Source organism: Phascolarctos cinereus, unplaced genomic scaffold, assembly GCF_003287225.1.
Source record: "Phascolarctos cinereus isolate Bilbo 61053 unplaced genomic scaffold, phaCin_HiC Scaffold_8;HRSCAF=390, whole genome shotgun sequence".
In the NCBI taxonomy this organism is placed as follows: domain Eukaryota; kingdom Metazoa; phylum Chordata; class Mammalia; order Diprotodontia; family Phascolarctidae; genus Phascolarctos; species Phascolarctos cinereus.
Genome location: NW_027556291.1, coordinates 51,095,668 through 51,119,093, shown reverse-complemented (window position 1 = coordinate 51,119,093; position 23,426 = coordinate 51,095,668). Strand labels below are relative to the sequence as shown.

The 23,426-nt window shown below is 45.1% G+C and overlaps 1 protein-coding gene across 3 annotated transcripts in view; it reads left to right on the top strand.

Annotated features, from left to right (window-relative positions):
* Window positions 1-23,426, top strand: part of GRIA3 (glutamate ionotropic receptor AMPA type subunit 3) — a 279,870-nt gene that overhangs the window by 187,408 nt on the left and 69,036 nt on the right. For all 3 annotated transcript variants that reach the window (XM_020976366.2, XM_020976365.2, XM_020976367.2), the window contains exons 10-12: window positions 1,802-2,008; window positions 12,142-12,518; window positions 22,640-22,838. In XM_020976366.2, coding sequence (XP_020832025.1) covers window positions 1,802-2,008; window positions 12,142-12,518; window positions 22,640-22,838 — 783 coding nt within the window. The remainder of the gene's footprint in view (window positions 1-1,801; window positions 2,009-12,141; window positions 12,519-22,639; window positions 22,839-23,426) is intronic.

Below are 23,426 nucleotides of genomic sequence, written 5' to 3'. Positions count from 1 at the left end.
GCCTCAGACACATAACACTCACTAGCTGCATGACCTTGGGCAAGTCACTTAACCCCATTGCCCCATAAAAAAAGATATAATTTTAAAAAAAGATTAGAGATTAGAACTTGAGTCTTCCTGACTTTATCCGCTCAGCCATGTTACCCCTCTCCATCTCCACTGCTGGTCCTGTGTTTATTTGATAATATCTTTCACACAAACTGGTTTTGTGACCCTGGCTAAGTCCCTTGATCTAGTGATACTCCAGGATACTCTTGAAGACTAAATTGTAAAGAAGCTGCATTGGTAGAGGGAATTTCCTCACCTGGGAGTTCCCTATACCGATGAAAACACAGCTCCATTCTCTATCTCTACTATCCTTTTCATTGCTTTTATGCCCACTGAGATGATGAGTCTGCACATGATTTGGGGCTTGTTTTCACTGATTTCATTCTGCCAGTACTGATCAGCAACTGTCCAACAATGCCCAGAGCTGTCTGAGGCACTGGAAGGGAGGGGACTTGCCCAGTGTGGCACAGCCAGGATGGATCAAATGGGGTCCTTGAACCCAGGGCTTCCTGGCTCTGAGGCTCACTCTCCGTTCGTTCCACCATGCTGCCTCTTGGTATGTTTAAATTGTCAGAATAATGAACAGGAGATCCCATTTCTTATATCTGCCCAGTCCCACCCGCTCACTCACCCCCACCTATTTGTGGCCTTTCCTTAAACTTAGACTTAGATTCTTTTCGAGAAGCAGCATGGTCTTAGGGGAAAGGCCCTGGACGTAAAGCCAGCAAACCTGGGTTCTCAGCCCCACTCTGCTACTTCCTAGGTTAGTCACCTGACCATGCCCCTCCCCATAGTTTTCCCCTCTGTTGAATGCCTTGCCTTCCTCCTAGGGTTAAAACAACATGAAAGCGTTAAAAAAAAAAATCACCATTTCCCACATGTCAAGTATGATTATTCATTCAATGCCTGCTCTAAAAGGATTCCACAAGGGCTTTTCAAAAATCCATTTGGTCCATTTGGAAGGAGCAGAAGACAAATTGATTTCATAGAGCTTGAGGAAGATTACAGAGTCCAGGCAAAACTCATTCATTTAGACCACTAATGCCAAATTGGGGGACATTCTTAGGGACAAGGGCAGACAGGACTAGGGCATGGTTAGAGTTTTCCTTTGGAGTTTTTGGAAAGAAATCCTAAACCATTAATAAACTGTTCATTTCCAAGCTAACCAGAAGTCACCCAATCATCCTTGTCTATTTCTTAAATCAGGTCTAAGGACTTTTACTTGCAAATACTTTTTTTGACCATATCTAGCAACTAGGAGCATTCAGATTCATTAGAATTGTATTTTCTTCCAAATAATCCTCTAATCCAGACTTTCTGCCAGTTCCAACTGACTTTCTCCCCAGATGGTGTGGATTAGTGAGTGCCAACTGACTTTCTTCTTCCACCTCAGAAAGTCTATTTTTTTTCTTGGCCCTACAAATCCCTGAGCCATCAAGGGCTATTAGCCTCTGCATGACTGAGGGCTATACATGTGGACAGTTGGTTCAACTCCAGGATTCCACATGTAGAAACCTCCTCTACAGATTTTTAAGCTTTCACAGAGCAGCTGCTGAGTGCCTAGAAGAACGGTCCAGCCCAGTGAATTGTAGTTTAAGGGACTTTTGCCTATGGATTCAGTGTAATGACAGCCACATGCCCACTAAGCCTTCCCAGCTAGAAACTAAGGAGGCTCACACTTCTAGGTTAGGCACTTCTCTCTCTTAAGATCATTCGCTTGAGTTAACTTTTGACCTTCATTTTGATCCCAAAGGAATCTCCCTATGTAATGTACAAGAAGAACCATGAACAACTAGAAGGTAATGAGCGCTATGAGGGCTACTGCGTTGACTTAGCCTATGAAATAGCCAAGCACGTGAGGATCAAATATAAGCTGTCCATTGTTGGAGATGGGAAATATGGCGCGCGGGATCCTGAGACAAAAATATGGAATGGCATGGTTGGGGAGCTTGTCTATGGGGTAAGTTTCCATTCAACTTTCTTCCCCCATGCTTCCCATTTCAATCGATCAATCAAATTCAATTCAGCAGGCATTTGTTAAAGCCTTTTGTGTGCCTGAATAAATATACAAGGGCTAGGGATACAAACAAAACAGTTCCTGCCCTCCAGGAGCTTACTTTTTACTTGAGGGAGAAGGGAAGAGGAAGGAACAAGTGTACATAGATAAGCAAACGGAAGATACATACAAAGTAGCTAAAAAGTAAGTGGAGAGGTGGATCTAACCACTAGAAGGGATGAGAAATAGACTTTTTGGAGGCAGTGCTCGAGCTAAGCCTTGACGGAAGCTAGGGATTCTAAGAGTTAGAGGGGGAGGAAAACCACCCCAGGCATAGGGGATACAGCCTGTGCAAAGGCATGGAGGCCAAAAATGGAATGTCACACTCAGGAAACAAGAATGCCGGTTCAGCTGGAAAATAGCATGCAATACTGGGAGGACCTCAGTTGAAATCCCACTTATATCACTACCTGTGTGAGCTTAGGCAAGTCACTAAATCTCTCTAGGCCTCAGTGGCCTCATCTGTAAAATAAGTAGGTTGGACTGGATGACTTTTAAGGTCCCTTCTAGCTCTACATCCTCAGTATTTATGGTCCTGTGATTTCACCATTCACTTAATCAACAAACACTTATGTGCCAGGGACCGTACTAGGTGCTGGGGATCTAAAGACAAAAGGGGAAAACGCAGACCCTCAGGAGATTTCCATTCAATAGATGAGGGTGGAAAACATGGCCAAGACTAACCCTTAGTGGGTCCTATAAAAAGGCTTCATGACACACCCACTGGATCTCTCTGGCCAAGAAGGAAGCTTAACTCAAGGCCAGCGCTAATTTCATGTGTTCTCCAAGTCCATAATAATCTTGGAGAGGTTGAGTGACTTGCCCATGGTCACACAGCCAGGATATGTCAGAGGTAGGACTTGAACCCAGGTCTTTGAATCCCCTCAGAGAAGGGCCAGGCTATAGCAGACTAACTAACTTGCTATTGGGCTAATAACAGTCCCTAAGTAATTGAAGCCTTTGGCCATAAAACCCTGGCCTCCTATAGTATAAGACCTCTTACAGAAGGAGGGGTCATAGGATCTGCTGTAGTCCCCTCATTTCATGGAGGAGGAAACTAAAGCCCAATGAACTTGAGTGAGTTGACCAAGGTCACACAGTAAGTAGCAGAGCCAGGATTGGACCCCAGGTTTCATGGTGCCAAGTTCTGTGGTTTTCCCCCTGCCCCACACATCCTCAAAGGTCAATGTTTCCTCCCCTCCTTCCCTCTAAGCTGTTCCTTTGGGAACATCTCTTGGTCAAAGGTAGCAGTGTGGAGATAGAGTGGCTGCTGGGGGAGGGGGAGGCAGTGGCCGACCCAGAGAGACGCAGGGAAGAGGGCGGATGATGCATATTCACTCTCGGGTCTCTGAGTTCTACGAGGAGAATAAGGCAGGTAGGGCCCCCCTCCCCCACCACCACCGACATTATTTCCAGACTAGAGAGAGGAAGAAAGAACATTTGTGGGAGGGAAGGAGTCACCTTGCTGATATGAACATGACACTCGTGGATTTTGGGGAGGCCTCTGTGTCATGTCCTGTCCTGTCCCACCCCCACAGGGGCAGCCTGCCAACCAAGAGTGGCTTCGTTGTAGTCTGAGGAGGGGATAAGGTAGGCACAGCCTAGCACTCTGGATGAACCTTTGGAGACATTGAGACAGCCTGAGGCAGAGGCTCTGGAGGCCCAGAATTCCTGGCTCTGGCCTGTGTGATTAGTGCTTTGGCAACGTTTACTAAGCACCAGCTATGTACCAGATGCTGTACTGGAGAGTAGGCCTCAAAATCTAAAGCATTGCCCGATGCAGAGGCCTGGGCCTGGCCCTCGCAGGACCTTGATTCCCCATCCGGAAACGAGGGGGCTGGACTCAAAGTATCGTAGACTTATGAGACCTGGGTTTAAATCCTACCTCATACATTTCCTACCTGTGTGACGTCAAGCAAATCCCTTCCCCTCCTTGTGTCTCATTTTTCTCATCTGTAAAATGAAGATATAGGACTAAATAGCCTCTGAGGTCCCTTCCCATCTAAATTCATGATCTTGTGATCCAATGTATGACTTTGGCCAAGTCCCTTCCCTCCCTGGGCCTCAGTTTCCTCCTCTGTAAAATGAAGGGGCTGGATTAGAGGGCCTCTGAGGTCTTTTCTGGCTCTAGATCTTTGAGCCTCATAGGACTGAGTCATCTCGAAGATTCTGTCCAGATCTAAATCCTCTGAGGTTGTGCCCTGGGGAAGAGTCTGCAAGGAGGCAGGAGGAAGCAGGGGTAAATCTACCAGTGAAGACCCAGATGCTGGCAGGAGGTGAGTGCTAGAGAATTGAAGCAGCTTTGGTACAGCAGGGGCAATGTGTACAGTGCCCAACAGCAGAAATCCTTGGGGTTTGGCCAAGAGTCTTGCCTTCAGCATGGGGGCAGCATCTGTCCCTGCAGGCTAGGGGACACGCATAGCCATGGCCACCCTTCCTTCTGTCCTCCACTGACCGCTTCATGCCCTGCATTGGGTCAGGGCTCCAGCTCTGACCCCTCTGAACTTTGAGCACATGATGGAGAATATCAAGGACACCAATGGCGGAGTGCAGACTTGAAGAAAGCTTTTAAAGAGAGCTCCTGGTCTGTGGTAGTGAAGGAGTGAGAAGGAGTGATTCCAAGGGGATTGAATTTGCCTTCCAAAATGGTTCCTTCTTTTCCAAAGAAATTATAGTCAAGGTTGATATTTGGGGCACTCAGGAGCTATTTTTAAAAAACAAACGTCAACGCCACCCAACAGGCCCCATTATATAAACTCTTCAGAACGTTATGGCCTTAGAAACGGCCACTTGCTTTCAGCAGCTTGTGTTGGGAGTTGACTCTTAGGTGCCACCACCACTACATAGGCCCTGTCCCAGCCCTTCTGAACCACCAGTTTCCCTGGTACTCCATGCCATGCATGTTCCCAGGAGAACAACAGGATTGAAAGACTTCATGCTGGCAGGAACCTCAAAGGTCATATAGTCCTATCCCCTTATTTATAAAATGGGGAAACTGAGGCACAGAGAGGTGAAATGACTTACCCAGGCTTCTACAAGTGAGTCAGTAGCAAAATGGGGACAGGAACCTGGGCCCTCCCCCCTTTCCTGGCAAAATCATTGAGATGCTTGCAGTGGCTTTATAAAGTAGAATAGAAGTCCAGTTTCTTTTTTCTTTTTTCTTTGTCTTCCCGGCACCAAGAACCATGCCTTGCACATAGTAGGTACTTGATAAACATTGGCTGAATTAAAACATAAAATGCTGTACACGTATGTTATTATTAGTCAGAATTCCCAGTGAAGTGGCCCTTCTTGACATCCCCAGTACAGGAATAGCAAGTTTATAGTGCCAACCTTAAGTTCTGATGAAAGAAGAAAGTATAATATACTTGATTTTCTTGTTAAATGTACTTAATTTATTCTAGTTATTGGCCTATTTATGATACAGATGTGTCACTTAATATCTCCAATTTGACACTTCTTAGCTCTTCGTGACTTAATGTTTGCTGACTTGGATAATTGATATCTGTGAGCCTTTAGGCAAGTCCCATCCCCTCTCTGGGCCTCAGTTTCCTTATCTATAAATCTAGGGGCTTATACTAAGTGGCCTCTGAGGGCCCTGCAAACTTTAGAGTTGTGATCCTATGTGTGACTTTGGATAAGTCATTCCCCCTCACCCAACCTCCACTTCCTAATGTGTAAAATGAGTGTGCTGGGCCTAGTGGCCTCTGAGGTCCCTTCAAACTCTGAAATTTTGTTATCTGGGATGTGTGAAGAATGACAGAAATCTTTTATGATCCAGAACCTCCCCCCACTCCCAACATCAACTATGACAGATCAGGTCAGTATTTGGGACAAGAAAGCAAAATGCCGAAGTCTTTAGGAAATTGTGCCCTTTGGGGACCTGGAATCAGGGTTGGAATGACCATAAATGGAGTATGGTGGAAGGAGGAGAAATCCCATATCCTGGGGTTAAACTTTCTCACCAGGAAGCAACAACTCCCTTTTCTTTCTGTTTTCCAACTTTAAGGCTCACAATAGAATTTCCTCATCACACCCCAGTGAGGCAGGTAATATGAGTGAATAAAATAATGAATGAATGAAAAAGTCTTAAGCTCTTATTATGTGCAGAGCACTGTGCTAAGTGCTGGGGATGCAGAGAGAGAAAGAAGACAGACTCAGCACTTAGGGAGCTCCCATTCTAACGGGGGGAGACAACCCAGAGAGCGGGGTGCAGCCGCAGGGCAGCTGGAAAGGCCCACTGGGCCTTAGGGGGCAGCAGCGAGGCAGATCATGATACTCTTTCTCTGATGGCATTTCCGCCGATAAAACCGTATTCATTTCTGCCGTTGAACCATTTGACAACGCCAAGTACGTTGATGCACGAGAGTGTAGCCGTGGCTGCTGGGGTGGGGGCTTCAGGACTTGCCAAGGCAATTGGCATAACACGTGTCCACACAGGCTTCCCTGTACGTGAGGGCTGTTTCTACCAATTGTAGATCATCACCTGCTTTTCAACTTAAATAACAATAACAGTAATAGTAATAGTAATAATAATAATAATAAGCCAGCATTTATATAGTGCTTTAGGGTTTGCAAAGCACTTCACTAATATTATCTTGTATATCCTCACAACAATCCTGGGAAGTAGGTGCTATTATTATCCCCATTTTACAGAAGAACAAACTGAAGTTGAAAGACTTGTCAGGGGGTCACGTGGCTAGTAAGTGCTTGAGGCCAGATTTGAATTCAGGTCTTCCTGACTCCAGGTCCAGTTCTCTATCCAGGGTACCATTCAACTACCTTGGGAATCAAGAGGTTAAATGACTTCCACAACATCCAGTGACTTAGACAGAGCAGTACCTGTCAGAGGTGGGACTTAAGGCCAGGTCTTCTCTGAGGCCAGCTCTCTATCCTCAGCTATGTGCTTTCACCAGCATTGGACCCAGATGTACAACAGTAGCTCATGGCCCACCAGCCACAGACCTCTCAAAGCTGAGTACAGGCTTATCAGATGAAACAAATTCTTTTCACAGAGACAATCGTACACACCTCCAAGCTTAAACATCTCATGCCAGATTGGAGTTCCTCATCTCTTTCAAAACACACAACAACATTATAGACTATTTCAGATTCTGGCAATCCACCTACTAAAAAAAATGGCAAACTCTGGCTTGACTCTCTTCCCCAAGTGCATTTGCACCAAAGCTAACGAAAAAATCAAATTTAATTTGCTCCATTTTGTGAGCTCGCCCTGCTGCCCGTAAGTGACTTGATGGAATACCAGTCAGGTAGTAAAGCCGTGGGCCCTAGCCGGACCTCCAGACCTCTTTCCCCCTCCTCCTGAATACCACTCTTCTGGAACCCTGGCATGGCACCCATCTCTCCTCGGCCCCCCCAAACTCACACACACATGCATACACATATGTACGCACAAATGTGTTGTTCAGTTGTTTCAGTCACGTCCAACTCTTTATGACCCTGTTTTGGTTTTCTTGGCATAGATACTGGAGTGGTTTGCCATTTCCTTCTCCAGCTCATTTTACAGATGAGGAAACTGAGGCAGACAGGGTGAAGTGACTTGCCCAGGGTCACACAACTAGTAAGTGTCTGAGGCTAGATTTGAACTCAGGTCGTCCTGACTCCTGGCCTGGCACTCTATCCACTTCAGTGCCACCCAGCTGCCCTACCCACACATGTGCACCCACATGTATGAAGGTTGTTTAGAACAACCTGCTTCCAACAAAGCATGGCCCAAGGCATAGGCTCTAAAGATCTTACCAGGGACTTCTGATAAAGGATGGGCTCACAAGATGTGCCCAAGGAAGGCATCGTGATATAGTGGAGTCCCATGACCCAGATTCACATTCTGCTTATGGGAAGCTGATAGCTCCCTGAAAGCAGAAGCTGTTTGGCTTTTGTCCTATGTCCCCAGATCCTAGTATAGTGCCTAGCATTTCATAAGTGCTTGTTGATTGATTGACTATGTGACCTTGGGCAAGTCACCCAACCTCTCTCATACTCAGTTTCCTCCTCTGTAAAATAAGGGAACTGAGGTCCCTTCTAGCTCTGGATGTAGGATCCTGTGATCCCAGTGGACCTTGGGTCCCGGAAGAGGAGGCAGACAGGTGACTCAGTAGGGAGGGTAACTTCACCTCATCTTTGAGTTCCCTCCAGACTCATCAGCCCAGCAGCAAAAGGAAGGGTTCATGACAAATATAAGTGAAGGATTATGGGAGCTATGAAAGGATCAGAATTGCAGTATCCACCAGCAGCAGCCCCATGCACTCCAGAAATGATGTCCTTTTTAGTCCTTCACTCAGCCCCCAGTTCAATGCTGGGTACCTCAATGGGCAGCTTGGGCTCTGCCCTGGAAATGGAAAGGATCATAGACCTAGAGGTAGACCACCTAGTCCAGCCCCTCATTTTACAGATGGGGAAACTGAGGCCCAGGGAGGGGAAGGGACTTGTCCAATGTCACACATAGGATCATAGACCTCAAGCTGGAAGGGACTTCAGAAGCCTCTTAGTCCAGCCCCCTCATTTTACAGATGGGGAAACTGAGGCTCAAGGAAGCATGCCCAAGGTAGTACATGGCAAAACCAGTATTCAAACCCAGATCATCTGATTCCAGAATCAGTGTTCTTTCTTCTTTTCCATTCTCGTGAGCACTCCATACCTTCCCTCGAAATACCCTCCTCACAGCTCAGCTGAGCCTGGCTCTGGGCCTGGGCCTGAGCCTGGTGACAGCCCCAGAACTGTTTTGTAACCTTTCTGGGGCCCCCTAGTGGAAGAGCTGAGAGCTGATTTCTGCCTGGCCCTTATTTGCCTCCTGCATTGCAGACAAATTGGGGGACTGGGGGTAACTTAGTCCTCTTACCTCCCTGACTGCCCTCACGGATTACACAGTGGCTTTCCTCCTGCCTGATGGCTAAGCTGCTTTATGCTCACCTTTCAGGGCTCTTCTCCCTTTATCCAACTGTGCCACACTTCTTCTGGGTGCTTTTGAAGGCTCAGCTGGAAGGCTTCGCCCATCTCTGGGCCAGGACTGCTTTCCACATCACTGAGGCTTAATTGACAGCAGGTTTAATACACTTCTTCATTAGGAAAATACTGCATTCGGAGAAAGAACGGTCCTGCCCTGCCTTTTTTTTTTTTTAAAGAAGCTCGTCAGGAACAGAAAAGCAGATAGAAAGAATTGCCAAGTGGAGGAGAGAACTTCAGGGCCTGAGGGGAAGAGAGCTTTCTTCTAGTCATTCTGGGATTGCTAGCACACTGCAGGCCAGAGATGCTTCTAGAGACACCTAGAAGTCCCAAGGGACAGCTTCCTCTTTGGTGGACAGGCAGACTTCTGCAAATAAGATGCATACATGGCTCTTGGAGGGATGGGGATAAAATAGTGGAACAGTGGATAGAGAGGTGGCCTCAGTTTCTCCCTCTATAAAACAAAGGGGAATGAACTATACAATCTGTAATATTCCTTACCAACCCTAAAATCTTATTCATGCATTGCCTACTATCTGTGTGACCTTGGGCAAGTCTCTTCCCCTCCCTGAGCCTCAGTTTCCCTATCTGTAAAATGAAGGTGATGGTCTAGATGGCCTCTGAGGCCCCTTATAGCTCAAGTTCTATGATCCCATAACCATGAACCACCTGGCCTATATTGAAGGGAATGAGAGAGGAGATCAGACAGCAGAGCAGGTTAGGAAGGGGCTGGCATGCCAAACTGGAGGCTCAGGACTTGATCCATTGGGCTTTAGAGAACCATTTCAAGTTCTTACAAGAGCCCTGCTATTCCCAAGTATGGCCTGCAACAGTAACTCATAACCAAGTAATAGAACAAGGCCAGAGCCAAATTGACCCTTGCCAGTATTCAGGTCCAATGATATGAAAAGGGCTCTTTGTCTTATGGTCTAGACATCCCGCCCCCTTCCCCATTCAGCTTGAATGGAGGCCTTTGAAAGAGAGGGGTTTTTATGGCCAGAGCCCAGAGACTAAACATAAAGCCTTTTAAGGATTATGAAGGATCAAAGCAACCAGAGGAGAGAGGTAGTGTAAGAATCATTATCCCCATTTTTCAGATAAGGAAACTGAGGCTCCAAAGGGGATGTGACTTGTCCAGGGTCACTCTCTAAGGAATGGGCTGCTGTGCTCCACAAGCAGTCACTCACTGAACTGGAAAGAATTGTGGTACAGCACCCCCCACACACACCCTGGCATGGCCTCAAGATGTTTGAATGAAGCCCTGTGTGATGGAAGGCCTCACTTTGTCTGAGTCTATCTAGACCGGGGCTTCTCCACCTTTCCTATGTCTTGGACCCCTTTGGCAGTCTGGGGAGGACCAAGGACCCCTTCTCAGAATAGTGATTTTAACTGCAAAAAAGCAAAACACGTAGAACTATTAAAGAGCCCAAAGGCTAGTGAAAATAAAGATAACAATTTTTCCCCACTGAAGCTCATGGGACTAGGAGCTCCCATGAAACAAGGTCCGAAGGGCTACTGGATACAGCAGATAGAATGACAGGCTTCAACTAAGGAAGACATGGGTTTGAATCTTACTTCTGACATTTACCAGCTGTGTGAACCCTGGGCAAGTCCTTTCACGTCCCTGGGCCTCAGTTTCCTCCTCTGTCAAATGAGAAATTGAACTCTCGGGGTCTTTCAACTCTGACATTATATGATTTTTTTTTTGCCCCATACTATCAAAATGTCCTAATACAGAATGAACTCATTTTCCAATGCTTCATTCTGCCATAGAAATGACCCTGCGGTCTTAGACAGGTCTGGGCACTGTTCCAACAGGTCCCAAGCTTTGGGAGGACCTGTGAAGAGGGGAAGACTTGCCTGTGCTGGCTAACAACAGACTCAAGGACTGGCCTCCCTTAGCAAAGAGAGGTTCTTAGTCAAAGGGTTGGCCACTAGGGGATGGTATGGAAGAGTTGTGTTCTCCATCAGTAAAGGCCATATCCACACATTGAGGCCATCAGGGATCCTTGAAGTTCATTCTTTCACATATCCAAATAGGTCACAGATTAAAGCAGGCTACCCAAACATAAGTCCATATGGTAAAAGCTTGATATATAGCCTATGATGCCAGTCCAGATGCCAACATTACAAGGGGCTTGTAGCTGGGCAGGACCTCAGAGGCTCTCTAGTCCAATCACTTCATTTTATAGAGGAGGAAACTAAGACTCAATACTCAGGGTAGGGGGAAAGGGGAAGGGACTTGCCCAAGGTCACACAGATATTGTCAGAAGCAAGATTTGAATCCAGGTCTTCCTGACTTCTAAGTCTAGCATTTTGCATTTGGTTGTCCATTGTTCTCACTCTGCATTTCCCTTTTGATCACCAAGCTTATAATTGCATTTATAAAATCAATTAATCCTCAAAACCTACCAAACATGTACAGTGTACCCCTATGCCTGGTACTGGAGAGGGAGCGGGGGAAAGGGGGAAGGACACAAAGACAAAGATCTAGCCCCTGTCTTCAAGGTGCTTATAGTCTGTCATAGGTTACCAAAGTGGGTGATACTGCCCCCTGGGAGGCACCAGAATGATCCAGGGGGTGGTATTTTTTTTGAAATGACACAAATTTCAAAAGAAGCATTACAGGGCTAAAGAAAGTAGATTTCCAGGGGGGCACTGAGTAATTTTTTTTAAAAGGAGGCAGTAGGCCAAATAAGTTTGGGAACCTCTGTAAGAGCCAGGGCGCAAACCCATGAGCCAGTCAACAGTGGTTCAGGGGTTAAGCACCAGACTCTGAGAACTCTCTGAGTTGCTCTATTAATACTTGCCAGAAGGTAGAACTATAGAACATCCAAGCTGGAAGGGCCTTTTGAGATCTTCCAGTCCAACTTCTTCATTTTACAGAGGAGGAATCTGAGATGGAAAATAGCCTATGGAAGGGCACACACCTATTAAATGGGGGAATTCCAAGCCAAGTCTCCTAAATGATGTGAAGTCATCGTCTCTTTCCACTACAATGAGCTACCTCTTTTGAATGGCAAGTGACAAATGGAAATGTTGTCTCTAAGTCATTTGTTTTCTTGATTTTTCAGAGAGCAGATATAGCTGTCGCCCCCCTCACTATAACACTGGTCCGTGAAGAAGTGATAGACTTTTCCAAGCCCTTCATGAGTCTGGGCATCTCGATCATGATTAAGAAGCCTCAGAAATCCAAGCCAGGAGTGTTCTCTTTCCTGGACCCCTTGGCCTATGAGATCTGGATGTGCATCGTCTTTGCCTACATTGGAGTCAGTGTTGTTCTTTTCCTGGTCAGCAGATTCAGTCCTTATGAATGGCACTTGGAAGATAATAATGAAGAACCTCGGGACCCCCAGAGCCCTCCTGACCCACCCAATGAATTTGGAATCTTTAATAGCCTCTGGTTTTCCCTGGGTGCCTTTATGCAGCAAGGATGCGATATTTCTCCAAGGTTTGTTTCCACATTATTCTCATCCCCTTCTGGCATTTTGCAGTCATACACAAGGGCCATGGTGAACATATGTTATGCTCACAAGCATCTTGACTGCAAATTTCTTTCATTTACCACTCCATACTAGGCAAAGTCTCATCAGACCATTTAGCTTGCTAGCATCCTTCAAGCAAGTTGTGTGAATGCATTTCTGCTATAATATCTATATTTACATATGTTACAGCTGATATACAAACTCTGGCTAAAGTCAATATTGACCAGCTAGTCTTATGTTTATCAGAGAAGTCTAAGTAATGTAGTCTTAAGTCAAACAATGAGGGTTTCCTATTGAGCCAGGCTGAGGGAGGCATCAGTGGGGCAAGCCCTAGACAAACATGAAAGTGGGGGAAGCTTGTCTTTGGTACCCACTCATTTCTCCCTATGTATCCTCTCTCTCTCTCCAGTACCCTGTGCCCTCTGGGTGCTCAGAGCTGCCCTCTACTGTGGTGCCCCATGTTATCCTCCCTTGATAATTCCCCAAACAGACCTTTCCTTCTATCCTCTCCCCCATAAACACTCACCTGACTGTCCTTCCATTCCTCTTCAGCTAACCATCTAGTTGATAACCAAACTATTGTCACTAAGGTCTTTTAAACAGTTAAAGACTCTATAAGTTGACCCTCCAGAATACTTGTTCTAGAGATAACTCCTTAACCTAAGGAAATTCCCCTCAACACCAAACATTGTGAAGTGCCCCCAATTCATGCTAGTAGAATATCAGGCAACTCAGTGGTCCGGGGAGCAAAGTATTTAGAACTCGTAAAGTATAGCGTGTAACTGAGAATTCATTACACTTCTACATAAGCTAAATTTTCAGTCTCATTCCCACACTTGCAGTGTTAACTATTATTAAGATGAGACTCGAATCTCATTTAGCGATAAAGATATCATGGGAGCAGAGGGAGCGCAAAATTGATCATCACCTACATTATCAATGGCCACTGAGACATTGATCAGAGTTTGGACTCAGCCATGACATAGATACCAGCTAAAGCTAAGTCTCAAGCCTGTCGAGGCTGTAAAAAGAACAAGGTTTCTCCGTTTGAAAAACACTCAGAGTTCCCACGGCATAGATCATTTACAGTAACCTAAATGACTCATTAAGCCCCCTGAAATGCATTCTGATAATGCTGCCTTCTATTGTTTGAAAAATCATAGTCGCCAGGGCTTGAATGTACCATGCCCTAGCTAGCCACAGCTCAGACATACCTTGGGCCTCACACTCCTTTCAGTCCCACCACACTCCCCTCAAAGTGGGTCTGGCACTTAACAGTGTGTGGTAATCCATGACTTTCATCTGGGCCTCATTGGTTGGGCAAACTTCCTTTAAAATTTTGCATGTGTCTACCTGTCTGTTGCAAATCACGAAAGTGGGGTTCCTGAATGACCACTAATGAAGGCTATTGGAACATAGCCAGTAACTCTGTGGTAAGACGATAGTGTACACTAGTTGAGATTGACAGTTTTAATAGCTTTGCATAAATAAAGCTCTCCAAACTGGACCACCATAGCTGAGCATGCTTCACACAGGACTCTTTTAAAGGGCCATTTGTTTTAGGTGGATTTCCTCAAATCACTTTAAGAAATATTAACTTTAAAGTAGGCTGGTGACCTGGAACTGGCGAGCCAGGCAGGTTTTGAAAGTTTGGTAGCAATATTTATGGGGCAACACTTAAGTGGCAGAGAAATGTAGCAGGTTATTATCCCCATAGCAAAGACCATGTTCTCCTGCAAAGACAAAGATACCAGGGGCGATTGTGAGCAAGCAGCCATTTGCTTCTTCAAAGTATGTAATTATTGTCTTTAGAAGCCCTGTGTTTTCTACTAGGCATGTGATCCTTTCCAGGAACAGAATACACCCACCCTCTCTGGTTTTCACCCATCAGAAAAAGAGAGTGTCCCTGGATTTCAAATAGCATTTCCTACTCCATACCACTGGGATCACCTCTACAAAATGAGTCGGAACTAGCCTCAGTGCCCAAATTTTGCTGTTTGGTTGGCTGGTTTTTAACTGCTCCAACACTGTTATGTCATACATTTGTATATACCCCAGGGCAGGGGATGATAGGTATAGCGTTGGAAGAGGCCTCAGAAAGCATCCAGTCCAGCCCCTCGGAGGCTAGTAGAGTCACGGATTTAGAGCTAGAAGAGACCCTGGAGGCTTGAGTCCAACGCCTTCATTTTAAAGTTCGGGAATTTGAGGCCGAAGGAAGTTAAGGAACTTGCCCATAGTCACTCAGGTAAGGGAAGCTTTGAAGCCAGCTCCTGTGACTGTAGATCCAACGTTCTTCCTACCCTCCCAGGCTGCCTTCTGTCTTGGCATCCTTCCCATTCAGAAGTAAGTGCTCACATGTCCAGCACTTGGAGGCTTCCATTAGGCTTTTCTCCCAGCAGCCTTGGGAGGAGTGTTATCATTTCCATTTTATAGATGAGGAAACTGAGGCACTGAGAGGCTAAAAGGAGGTGCAGGGTCAAACAGCTAGTAAGTGTCAGAGCTGGAAACTGAGGTCAGGTTTCTTGGTTCAGAGTCCAGCCTTTCTGCCCCTGTGCCAAGCATATGTAACCTGTTGACTTCTCAAGGCCCCTAGACAACAGAGGTTTTGTTTTGTCTTAAATAGTTGCCATTTGAAACAAGCTCCCCAGACAGTTCAGATCTGTGCATCTGCAATTAACTTTCCCCAAATGCCTTTATACAGCAATGGTAAATGGAGGAATTATGAAACATTGTCTTCCAAAGTGCTGAAAGGAACCTTAGAATATGGAACATAAAACCCTAGAATATCATACCAGGGAAAAGACCTTAGAACATAGAACGTGAGAGCCAGGAGGGCCCAGAGAACAGAAAGCAGAACTTAGGCCAATGGGGTCCAACTTAAATAAAAAATGGATTCCTGTGGGCTGCATCTTGGCTGAGAAAACTACAAATTCATATTTTCTATGTTATATTTTCATTTATTTTGTTAAACATTTTCCAACGGCATTTTAATCTGGTTCAGGCAGCACTGGGGAGTGTTCCCCTTCAGACCATGAGTTTGACACCCCTGCCTTAGAACATGGACTGTGGGATGTTAGAGCTGGGAGGGCCCTTAGAACAGAGAATGGCAGAGCTGTGATAGATCTTAGAATAGAAAATGGCCAATGTAGGAGAGACCTTAGAACAGAGAATGGCAGAGCTGTGAGAGAGCTTAGAACAGAGAATGGCAGAGGTGGGAGAGAGCTTAGAACAAAGAATCTCAGAGCTGGGAGGGAGCAAAGAATAAAGAATGACAAAGTTGGGGAAGAACTTTAAAAAAGAGAGTACCTGAGCTGGGAGGGACCTTGGAAATGATCTATCTCAACTCTTCATTTGACAGAGGAAGAAACTGAGGACTTGAGAGGGGAAGGGACTTAAGCAAGCTCCTATAGTCAGGGGCAGAGCTAGGCTGAGAATGGTGTCTCCACAGGCCCCACAGGCCAGCCCTGCTTCCCTCCTTCCTTCCCTTGTTCTGGGTTGCCTTGCACCCAGATGTGGCCCCTACTTAGGTTTGCTTTGTCTGTCTCCTCCAAGTTGACGCCCAGTGTTTGTGTTCTGGTTTTCCAGTCTCTAATGAGCCTGTGCCTTGGCTCGGCCTGTTAACAAATATAAGCCCTGAGAGCATTTCAAATGCTATTGACCATGTGTTCACCCAAATTACCGGGCCAGGAAACAAGTGCTGGGCCATCACAAGGAGAGCTGTGTGCATCATTCCATGTCAGCCAGACTGAGCTATTGACAGTGTCCTGAGGGCCTGGAGAATCTGGGCAAATGTTAAGTTTGACGCTTTGAACTCCCTTGGCTGAACACAGTGAATGAGTTTGCTCTATATCAAACTGCAGAGAGAGGCAAATATCAAAAGGGTAACCCCTACCCAAACACTGAGCCTGCTTCTACACATACCAACCAATCACAGGGTGCAAAAGGAGAGTTGGAATTCAGATGCTCTGAGCCTCAGTTTCCCCTTCTGTTAAGTGAAAACATTGGATTCCCTAAGGCCCCTTCCAACTCTGACAGCCTATAATCCCATGAGCCTGTTCTTCTTTCTCAGTCTCAGTTTCGCCTTCTGGCAAATGAAGTTAGATCACATGACCTCTAATGTTCCTTCCAGCTCCATTAGACTGTGAGCTTCTTGAGGGCAGGGGCAGTTTTTGCCTTTCTTTGTATCCCCAGCCCTTATCACAGTGCCTGCCACAGAGTAGGTGCTTAATAAATGCTTGTTGACTCCAATGGCCTGTGATCCCATGAGCCTCCCCTCCTTCCCCTTTCTAGGCCTCACTTGGTTATTGTTCCAGTTCTGACATTCAATTCACTCACTCCATAACTGGGTCCTGTTTGAAATCACCTGATTTTTTTCCAGACCAGTTTGTGAGCATGGGCTTAGATACAGCCTAATGCTAGTAAAAACTGGGCACTTGAAAAAATCATTCCACCTTTCGCCTTCCAAATATGAAGCATTTCCATCACTATTTCTTAGCAACAGGGGCGACCGAGCGCCTTCTCGAGGCCCCAGCCATTCATCCTCTCTCCCCACCTCATATGGGCTTCATAATGTTGTGATGGGCCTCACCAGCCCTTGGTATCTTCCCAACCCTGCCAGAAGCACACAGCTTTGTCTTCTTCCCCAGAAGGGATGTCTTTGAAGGAGTTTGACAAGCAGACAGAGTGTCACAGACAGACAGAGCTGCCACAGCCCTTAACAGTGGGAGCAGTCTGGAAGGAAGCCATCCTGTTGTTCCCCACTGCATGGGAAGTGCTCCCCCTGCTGGTTGTATGCAGAGCTGCTGCAGGGCTAGCCGAGGGCTGGCTAGCTCAGGATCAAACGGTCTGTCCAGCCATGTCTTTGCTGTCCTCTGTACTGAGAAAGATGAGGTGGAGCTTGAACCAGGCAACACCGACTTCTTGAGACCAGCTAACCTCCTCCTTGCTCCAAAGCCACTCTTCTCCCCCCTCTCCTCTAGGTAGTGAGATGGGCGGAGGCGGGGGGGGGGGGAATCCACTCTAGTGACACATAGATTAATGAACCTCTTAAAAACAGAGAATATATGCAGAGCAATAAACATAACAATAAAGACAGCAGGGATGGGGGAGGAGGGTTTCTTTCTTTTTTTGCTCACCTTAAGCAACATCCTTTCGTCTTCTGATATATGGCCAGCACCTCTTCTTCCTGCTGCAAATTCACTTTAGGGGAGCCAGGATAATAAATAGATGATGTAATAGCAACATTTTTATTACAACTATTTCACAAGGTCTGTGGCTAAAAGCCAACATTTTCCATCTCAGGGACACAGTTCCTTTTTCCCATCAGAGAGAGCCGTAAGAGCTGATGATTGATTCTGCATGTTTTGGGTTTTGGGTGTTTTGGTTTGGTTTTTTATCCTCTCCTCAATAGGTCACAGCCGTGGAACAGTGAGCACTGTTAAAATGGAGTATATTCTTGGAAAAAGGAGATTTAAAAAAAAAAAAAAAGAATCACCAAGAGTCTATGTAAAAGAGAAATGGATTTACAATTTGGGCACTTCTTTGTTAGCAAAGTGGAGATTTATATATTTTCTTATGGGAGGAAGGTTAAGGGCCCATCCCTCACTTTTAGCACCCTATCAGAGGTTATAAAATGCATTTGATGATTAACTTGGAAATCATAATTTCTTGTGCTCAATAGATAACAAGTACAGTGTTTGTTATTGGCTCAATCTTCCAGGATTTTTTGTTTGGCTGCTCTCCTTTGTCTTGCTTCTAATTTGCTTTAACTTCCTGCTACCTCAATCCTCCCAAGTATGATTCACCAATTAGAATGTCCCGGTGTTGGGAAGCCGTTTCATTATAGTAACCTTAAGATCTGTCTCATGCACAAAAACTTGGTCTGAAATGAACATTAAGCAACGTGCCAATTTAGTAAAGGGGGGGAATGACATTTGGAAAGGTGACAGGCCTTTTAATGCAACTCTATAGTTTTGTCTGTTTTTAATAGAGCCTTTGTCAAAAGTGACAGGACTCGCCCATCAATGTCACTTTGTCTAGCTATGACTGCCATTTGAGATGTGGTCATAATCATTTGCAATGAGGAAAGTAACTTAACATGCAAATGGATATGCAGCTCATTCCTCTCATAGGAGCTGAACTCCCATCCCCCACCTCTCCCTCCAGGGAACTGATAGCCCTTCACAAGTATATAGGGAGAGAGTAATGAGAATATCAAAAAAGAGTCCTTGGCAGAGCTACTTGGGTAGAGGGGGGATGTGGAAACTATAACTTCTAAATCTCATATAGCTTCCAAATGAGAGGCATTATCAGCATGATGACCAAAATCAGTAGCCTAGTAGATATAGGTATCTATGACCGCCTTAGTGGACCTTTTCCAGTAGACTGGATTTTTTTGGTCATGTCAGATCCTTGGTCTCTCTGCACTAGAGAGTCCAATGTAGCAAGGAATTTGTAATTAGAAACTGGCAATGACTGCTGTAGTTTTTGATATGTAGGTACCCCCATATGCAAAGAAATGCAGAAAAAAAGTTATCCTCATAAATGCCAAATTCAGTAGCAAAGTAGACATAGACATTCATGGCCACTTTAGTGACCGTTTTCCAGTGGATTGGGATGTTTTACCTGATCATTTGGATCAACCATCTCTGAATCAACTGTGGAGCTGGTCAAAAGAACCATAGCCCTGGTTCGGGAGCCCCTTGGCACCAATACACTCATGCTGTGTGCCATATCTTCCAAAAGGTCCTCTCTGTTCCCTTCCCTCCATCACAAGTGGGCCATGTGGAACTACCTGTGAGTTTGCACCCTGGTTCCCAGGGGCAGAATGTTCACCCTTCTGGGTCCCATTGTAACCCCTGAAGGCCTCCCAAATATGTCCTCCCCTAAGACTGTCAAAGCCCACTCCTCCCAATGACAATCTCACTCCGTTGTCCATCGCAAGGAAAGAATAGACCCTTTTCCATTCTCACGGTGGCTTTGGCTCTCCTGTACCTTTAAGTGAATTTTCAGTGTGAATAACAAAATGCATCTTCCAGAAATCACTCACCATTCCCATTTCTCTCCTCTTGGAACCACAAAGGAGAGATATTTTCTTGCTGATTAACAAAGCGAAACTACTTACAGGGATTAATCCCTTATACACTAATAATTGTTTCCAAAGCCATCCAGATCAGTCAGGAACTAATTAAATACACACATATCCCCCCCCCCAAAAAAAAAAAAAAGGAAAAACAGTTTATAGAAGGTCCAGCTTTATAAAAGAAACATTCTATGTATTTTTGGTGTCCAGAAGTATAACATTCATCTCTGAGTCATCCAGATGTTTTTCTTCCCTGCAAGGGAAACGTTCTCCCACTGCAACCCTGAGAGAGAATAATTATTAGTTGGCAAAAACCTGTTAGCAAAGTGGCTTTTCATGTTGGAGGGGCTTGAAGTGTTTGTGTTCAGGAAAGAATTAAATAAATAATCCATTTTGTATAGCCAGAGAACAAAGCTAAGCAGCAGGAATAGAGGCCTTGAAAAATAGAGTGGGTTTTGTAACCGTGACTCAGTGTTAAGATGGATCTCTTTCCATCCAACATGGACACTACTTTCATGGGGACAGATCATGACCCTTTTAAACCTTCCCATCCACCACGGGGCCTTCTCTCTGAAGGAGGTGTGGACTTGTGATTTCACCAGTATAAGGAACTGCTTGGTGGGAAACGCCATCCACCAATGAAGACTGGTGATTCATCATCAACTTAGTTGTTGAGAGCCGTCCAGGACATTGAGAGGTTAAGTGACTTGGCCAGGGTCACATAGAAGAAGCACTTGAGCCCAGGTCTTCCCCAACTTCTCCAACTTCAAAGCCAATATTTTTATTACAAATTTCATTACAAATTTTATTATAAATTTATTACAAATTAAAAATTTGTAATTTTATTACAAGTATTTTTATTTTTTAGTTTTTGTTGGGGATACAAATATAAAAAAAGAAAGACAGTCCCTGCCCTCAAAAAGCTTACAGTCTAATGGAGGAAGACAAAATGCCAAAATCCAAAATGTGGGGGAGGAGGAAGAAAAGATACCCATTGAGGGAGCATGGTGGAGAGTCAGTCACAGATGTCCCAATTATGAGAAACGCAGCCTGATGAGAAATTAGATGTTTGAGCTGAGCTCTCTCCTTAAATGGAGGTTTCGGTTCACAGCCCCACCCTCCAATCAGAGAGACAGAGGCTGAGATCGGCTAAATCAGTGGTACCAAACTCAAATGGCAACAGGAGCTACTAACCCATCTGTATGACTCCCTGTAGGCTGCTGATTGACTTAGTTTTAAAATGTATTTATTACATTTTTATTTATTTTGTTAAATATTTCTCAATTACATTTTAACCTGGTTCAGGCCTCTCTTGGTAGTGTTGTGGGCCTCACGTGTGTTTAACACCTCTGAGCTAAGGGACCTTAGTGATCATCTAGTCCAGGGCTCCTTAAACTTTGTCCACTCATGATCCCTTCAGTGCTTCTTAAACTGTGGGTTGAGACTTTGTATAGGTTTGATTAAAACTTCCTCATTTTACAGATGGGGAAACCAAGATCCAGATTGGGGAAGAGATTTGCCAAATGTAGCAAGTAGAAAAGGTGGTATTCAAATCTAGGGCTTCCAGAGTTCTTTCCATTGCTTCATGTCCTCCCCACAAACCTTTTCTTGAACTTTATTACAATTCATCCTCTTCCTGTACTTTTTTGTGGACAAGGGACCCTCCATGATAGAGTGTTATTGTCTCTCTTCCCCATGACAGCCTTTCGAATACTTAAAGATAGCTGTCATGACCCTCCCCCCCCAGATCTTCTCTAAGCCTCTCATCTCCATGTATGGAGTGACATCCAATTTCCACATCATCCTGGTTGTATAGTCACATTTTACAGGAGCCTTCCAGAGACAGTGACAACTCAAAGAAAGCGCTCTCATGGTAGACCTTCAATCATGCACCAGGGCAGGTCAATGGGGGAGATTTTGAAAGGCAGCACCACTCAGATTCTATTATGTAGATATGCCCTTACTTTATTTAAGTGAGAACTGCCCATTAACAATGGATTGGTTTGTAACCCTGAAGGTTTTAGCCCCCTGCAGCAAGGCAAAGAATTGAATTGGAAAGGAGGCCCATAGACTGTCTAGAATTGGTGTTCAGCCTCAATAGAAGGAGATTTTTATTCTCTGTGGTGACCTGTGTCAGAGATGCTAAGTCTCGCCAGCCATTTATTTCAAGAAAAAGAAATGCATAGTATTTTCTGGCTCCTTTCTCCACATATAACTACTCTTTAAATGGAAAGGCTGGGCCTGACTGAACTTTAGCACTATTAAATTTCTTCCCTGGGCTCTTCACCAGTGGGCAACAGTTTCATTCATATGTTTCCATTCCTCTTGTAGTGAGGAAGGCTGTTGCTTCTTTCTTTTCTCCCATCACAATCTCTCCTTAAAAGATCATAGAGAAATCTTGAGCTAGAAGAGATGTCAGAAGTCATCTACTCCATACCCTTCATTTTACAGAGGAGGAAACAGAGGTGCAGGGAAGGGAAGGGAAGGGACTTGCCCAAGGTCACACATGAGATCCTAGATCTAGAGCTGGAAGGGGCCTCAAAGTGCATCAGATCCCACTCCCACATTTTACAGATGAGGAAACTGAGGCCCAGAAAGATTAAGAAGTTAAGTTGCCTCAGGTCACACAGTTAATAAGTGTCTGAGGTGGGATATGAACCCAAGTCTTCCTGACTCCAAATCCAGCACCCAGTCCTGTAGACCAAAAGGGCTTTTTTCCCCTGGGTGTGGCAGACAGTGTGATGGTCACTGGCCATGGTACCATGGCTGGGGGCAAACAGTATAGGCAAGAAGGGCTTTCCTAAATAAAAAAACAAACCCCAATATTTTGGTGCCCAAAATAGGCATCCATTCTGGCATCATGCTATTTCAGGCAAAGGCTTTCTCATATGTATACCCTCATATCACCTGCCTCCTTTGATGAATTGTAATTGCATTAACCAAAAGTAATTCCATGGATTTATCAACCCCTCTGGGTTGGGATTTGTCTTGGCTTTTATTTTGCAGATCTCTCTCGGGCAGAATTGTTGGAGGAGTTTGGTGGTTCTTCACCCTCATCATCATCTCCTCCTATACCGCCAACCTCGCTGCCTTCCTAACTGTGGAGAGGATGGTGTCGCCCATAGAGAGTGCGGAGGATCTGGCCAAGCAGACTGAGATTGCCTATGGAACCCTGGATTCAGGCTCGACCAAAGAATTCTTCCGGGTGAGTGACCTTTCACTTGTTTGGGCCTGCTTCTTATGGTTTTTATTGTTATGTTCAAATCATTAAATCATTTTAAAAAAAAGATATGGTATTCCAAGGGGGAAGAGGCAAAGGAGAGAAGAAGGCATGGAACTGGTCTTTGAAGTAGTAGTGCTTTGCCAGTACATGGTGTTCTGACCTTAAAAATGGGACCAATCCCAACTGGTGCCTCAGTGTACTCCATTTCTCCAGTTGAAATACCACAAAAGATTAAGATGCTACAGGAATCTGAGTCTGACTCAGTTAACTGAGAGGTTACAGGAAAGCAAGTTATTCCTTGTTGGAAGCGGATTTTCTTTTCAAATGTGTGTAGGTGTCCCTTTGAATTGGTCTAAATATTCAGATACAGACACAGATACTGAAATAGATATAGACATAGATATAGATATAGTTGGGTTTTTTTTAACTAGTCCTATGATTTCATTGGTTTAAGAAACTCCCAGGGAAAAAACTCCTTCTGCCAACAATACTAGTAAAACTCAGTCTTCTGGTCAGTCTTCCTTGAGGACTCAACCTTGACACTGGCACCAGTGAAAGAAGAAATGGACA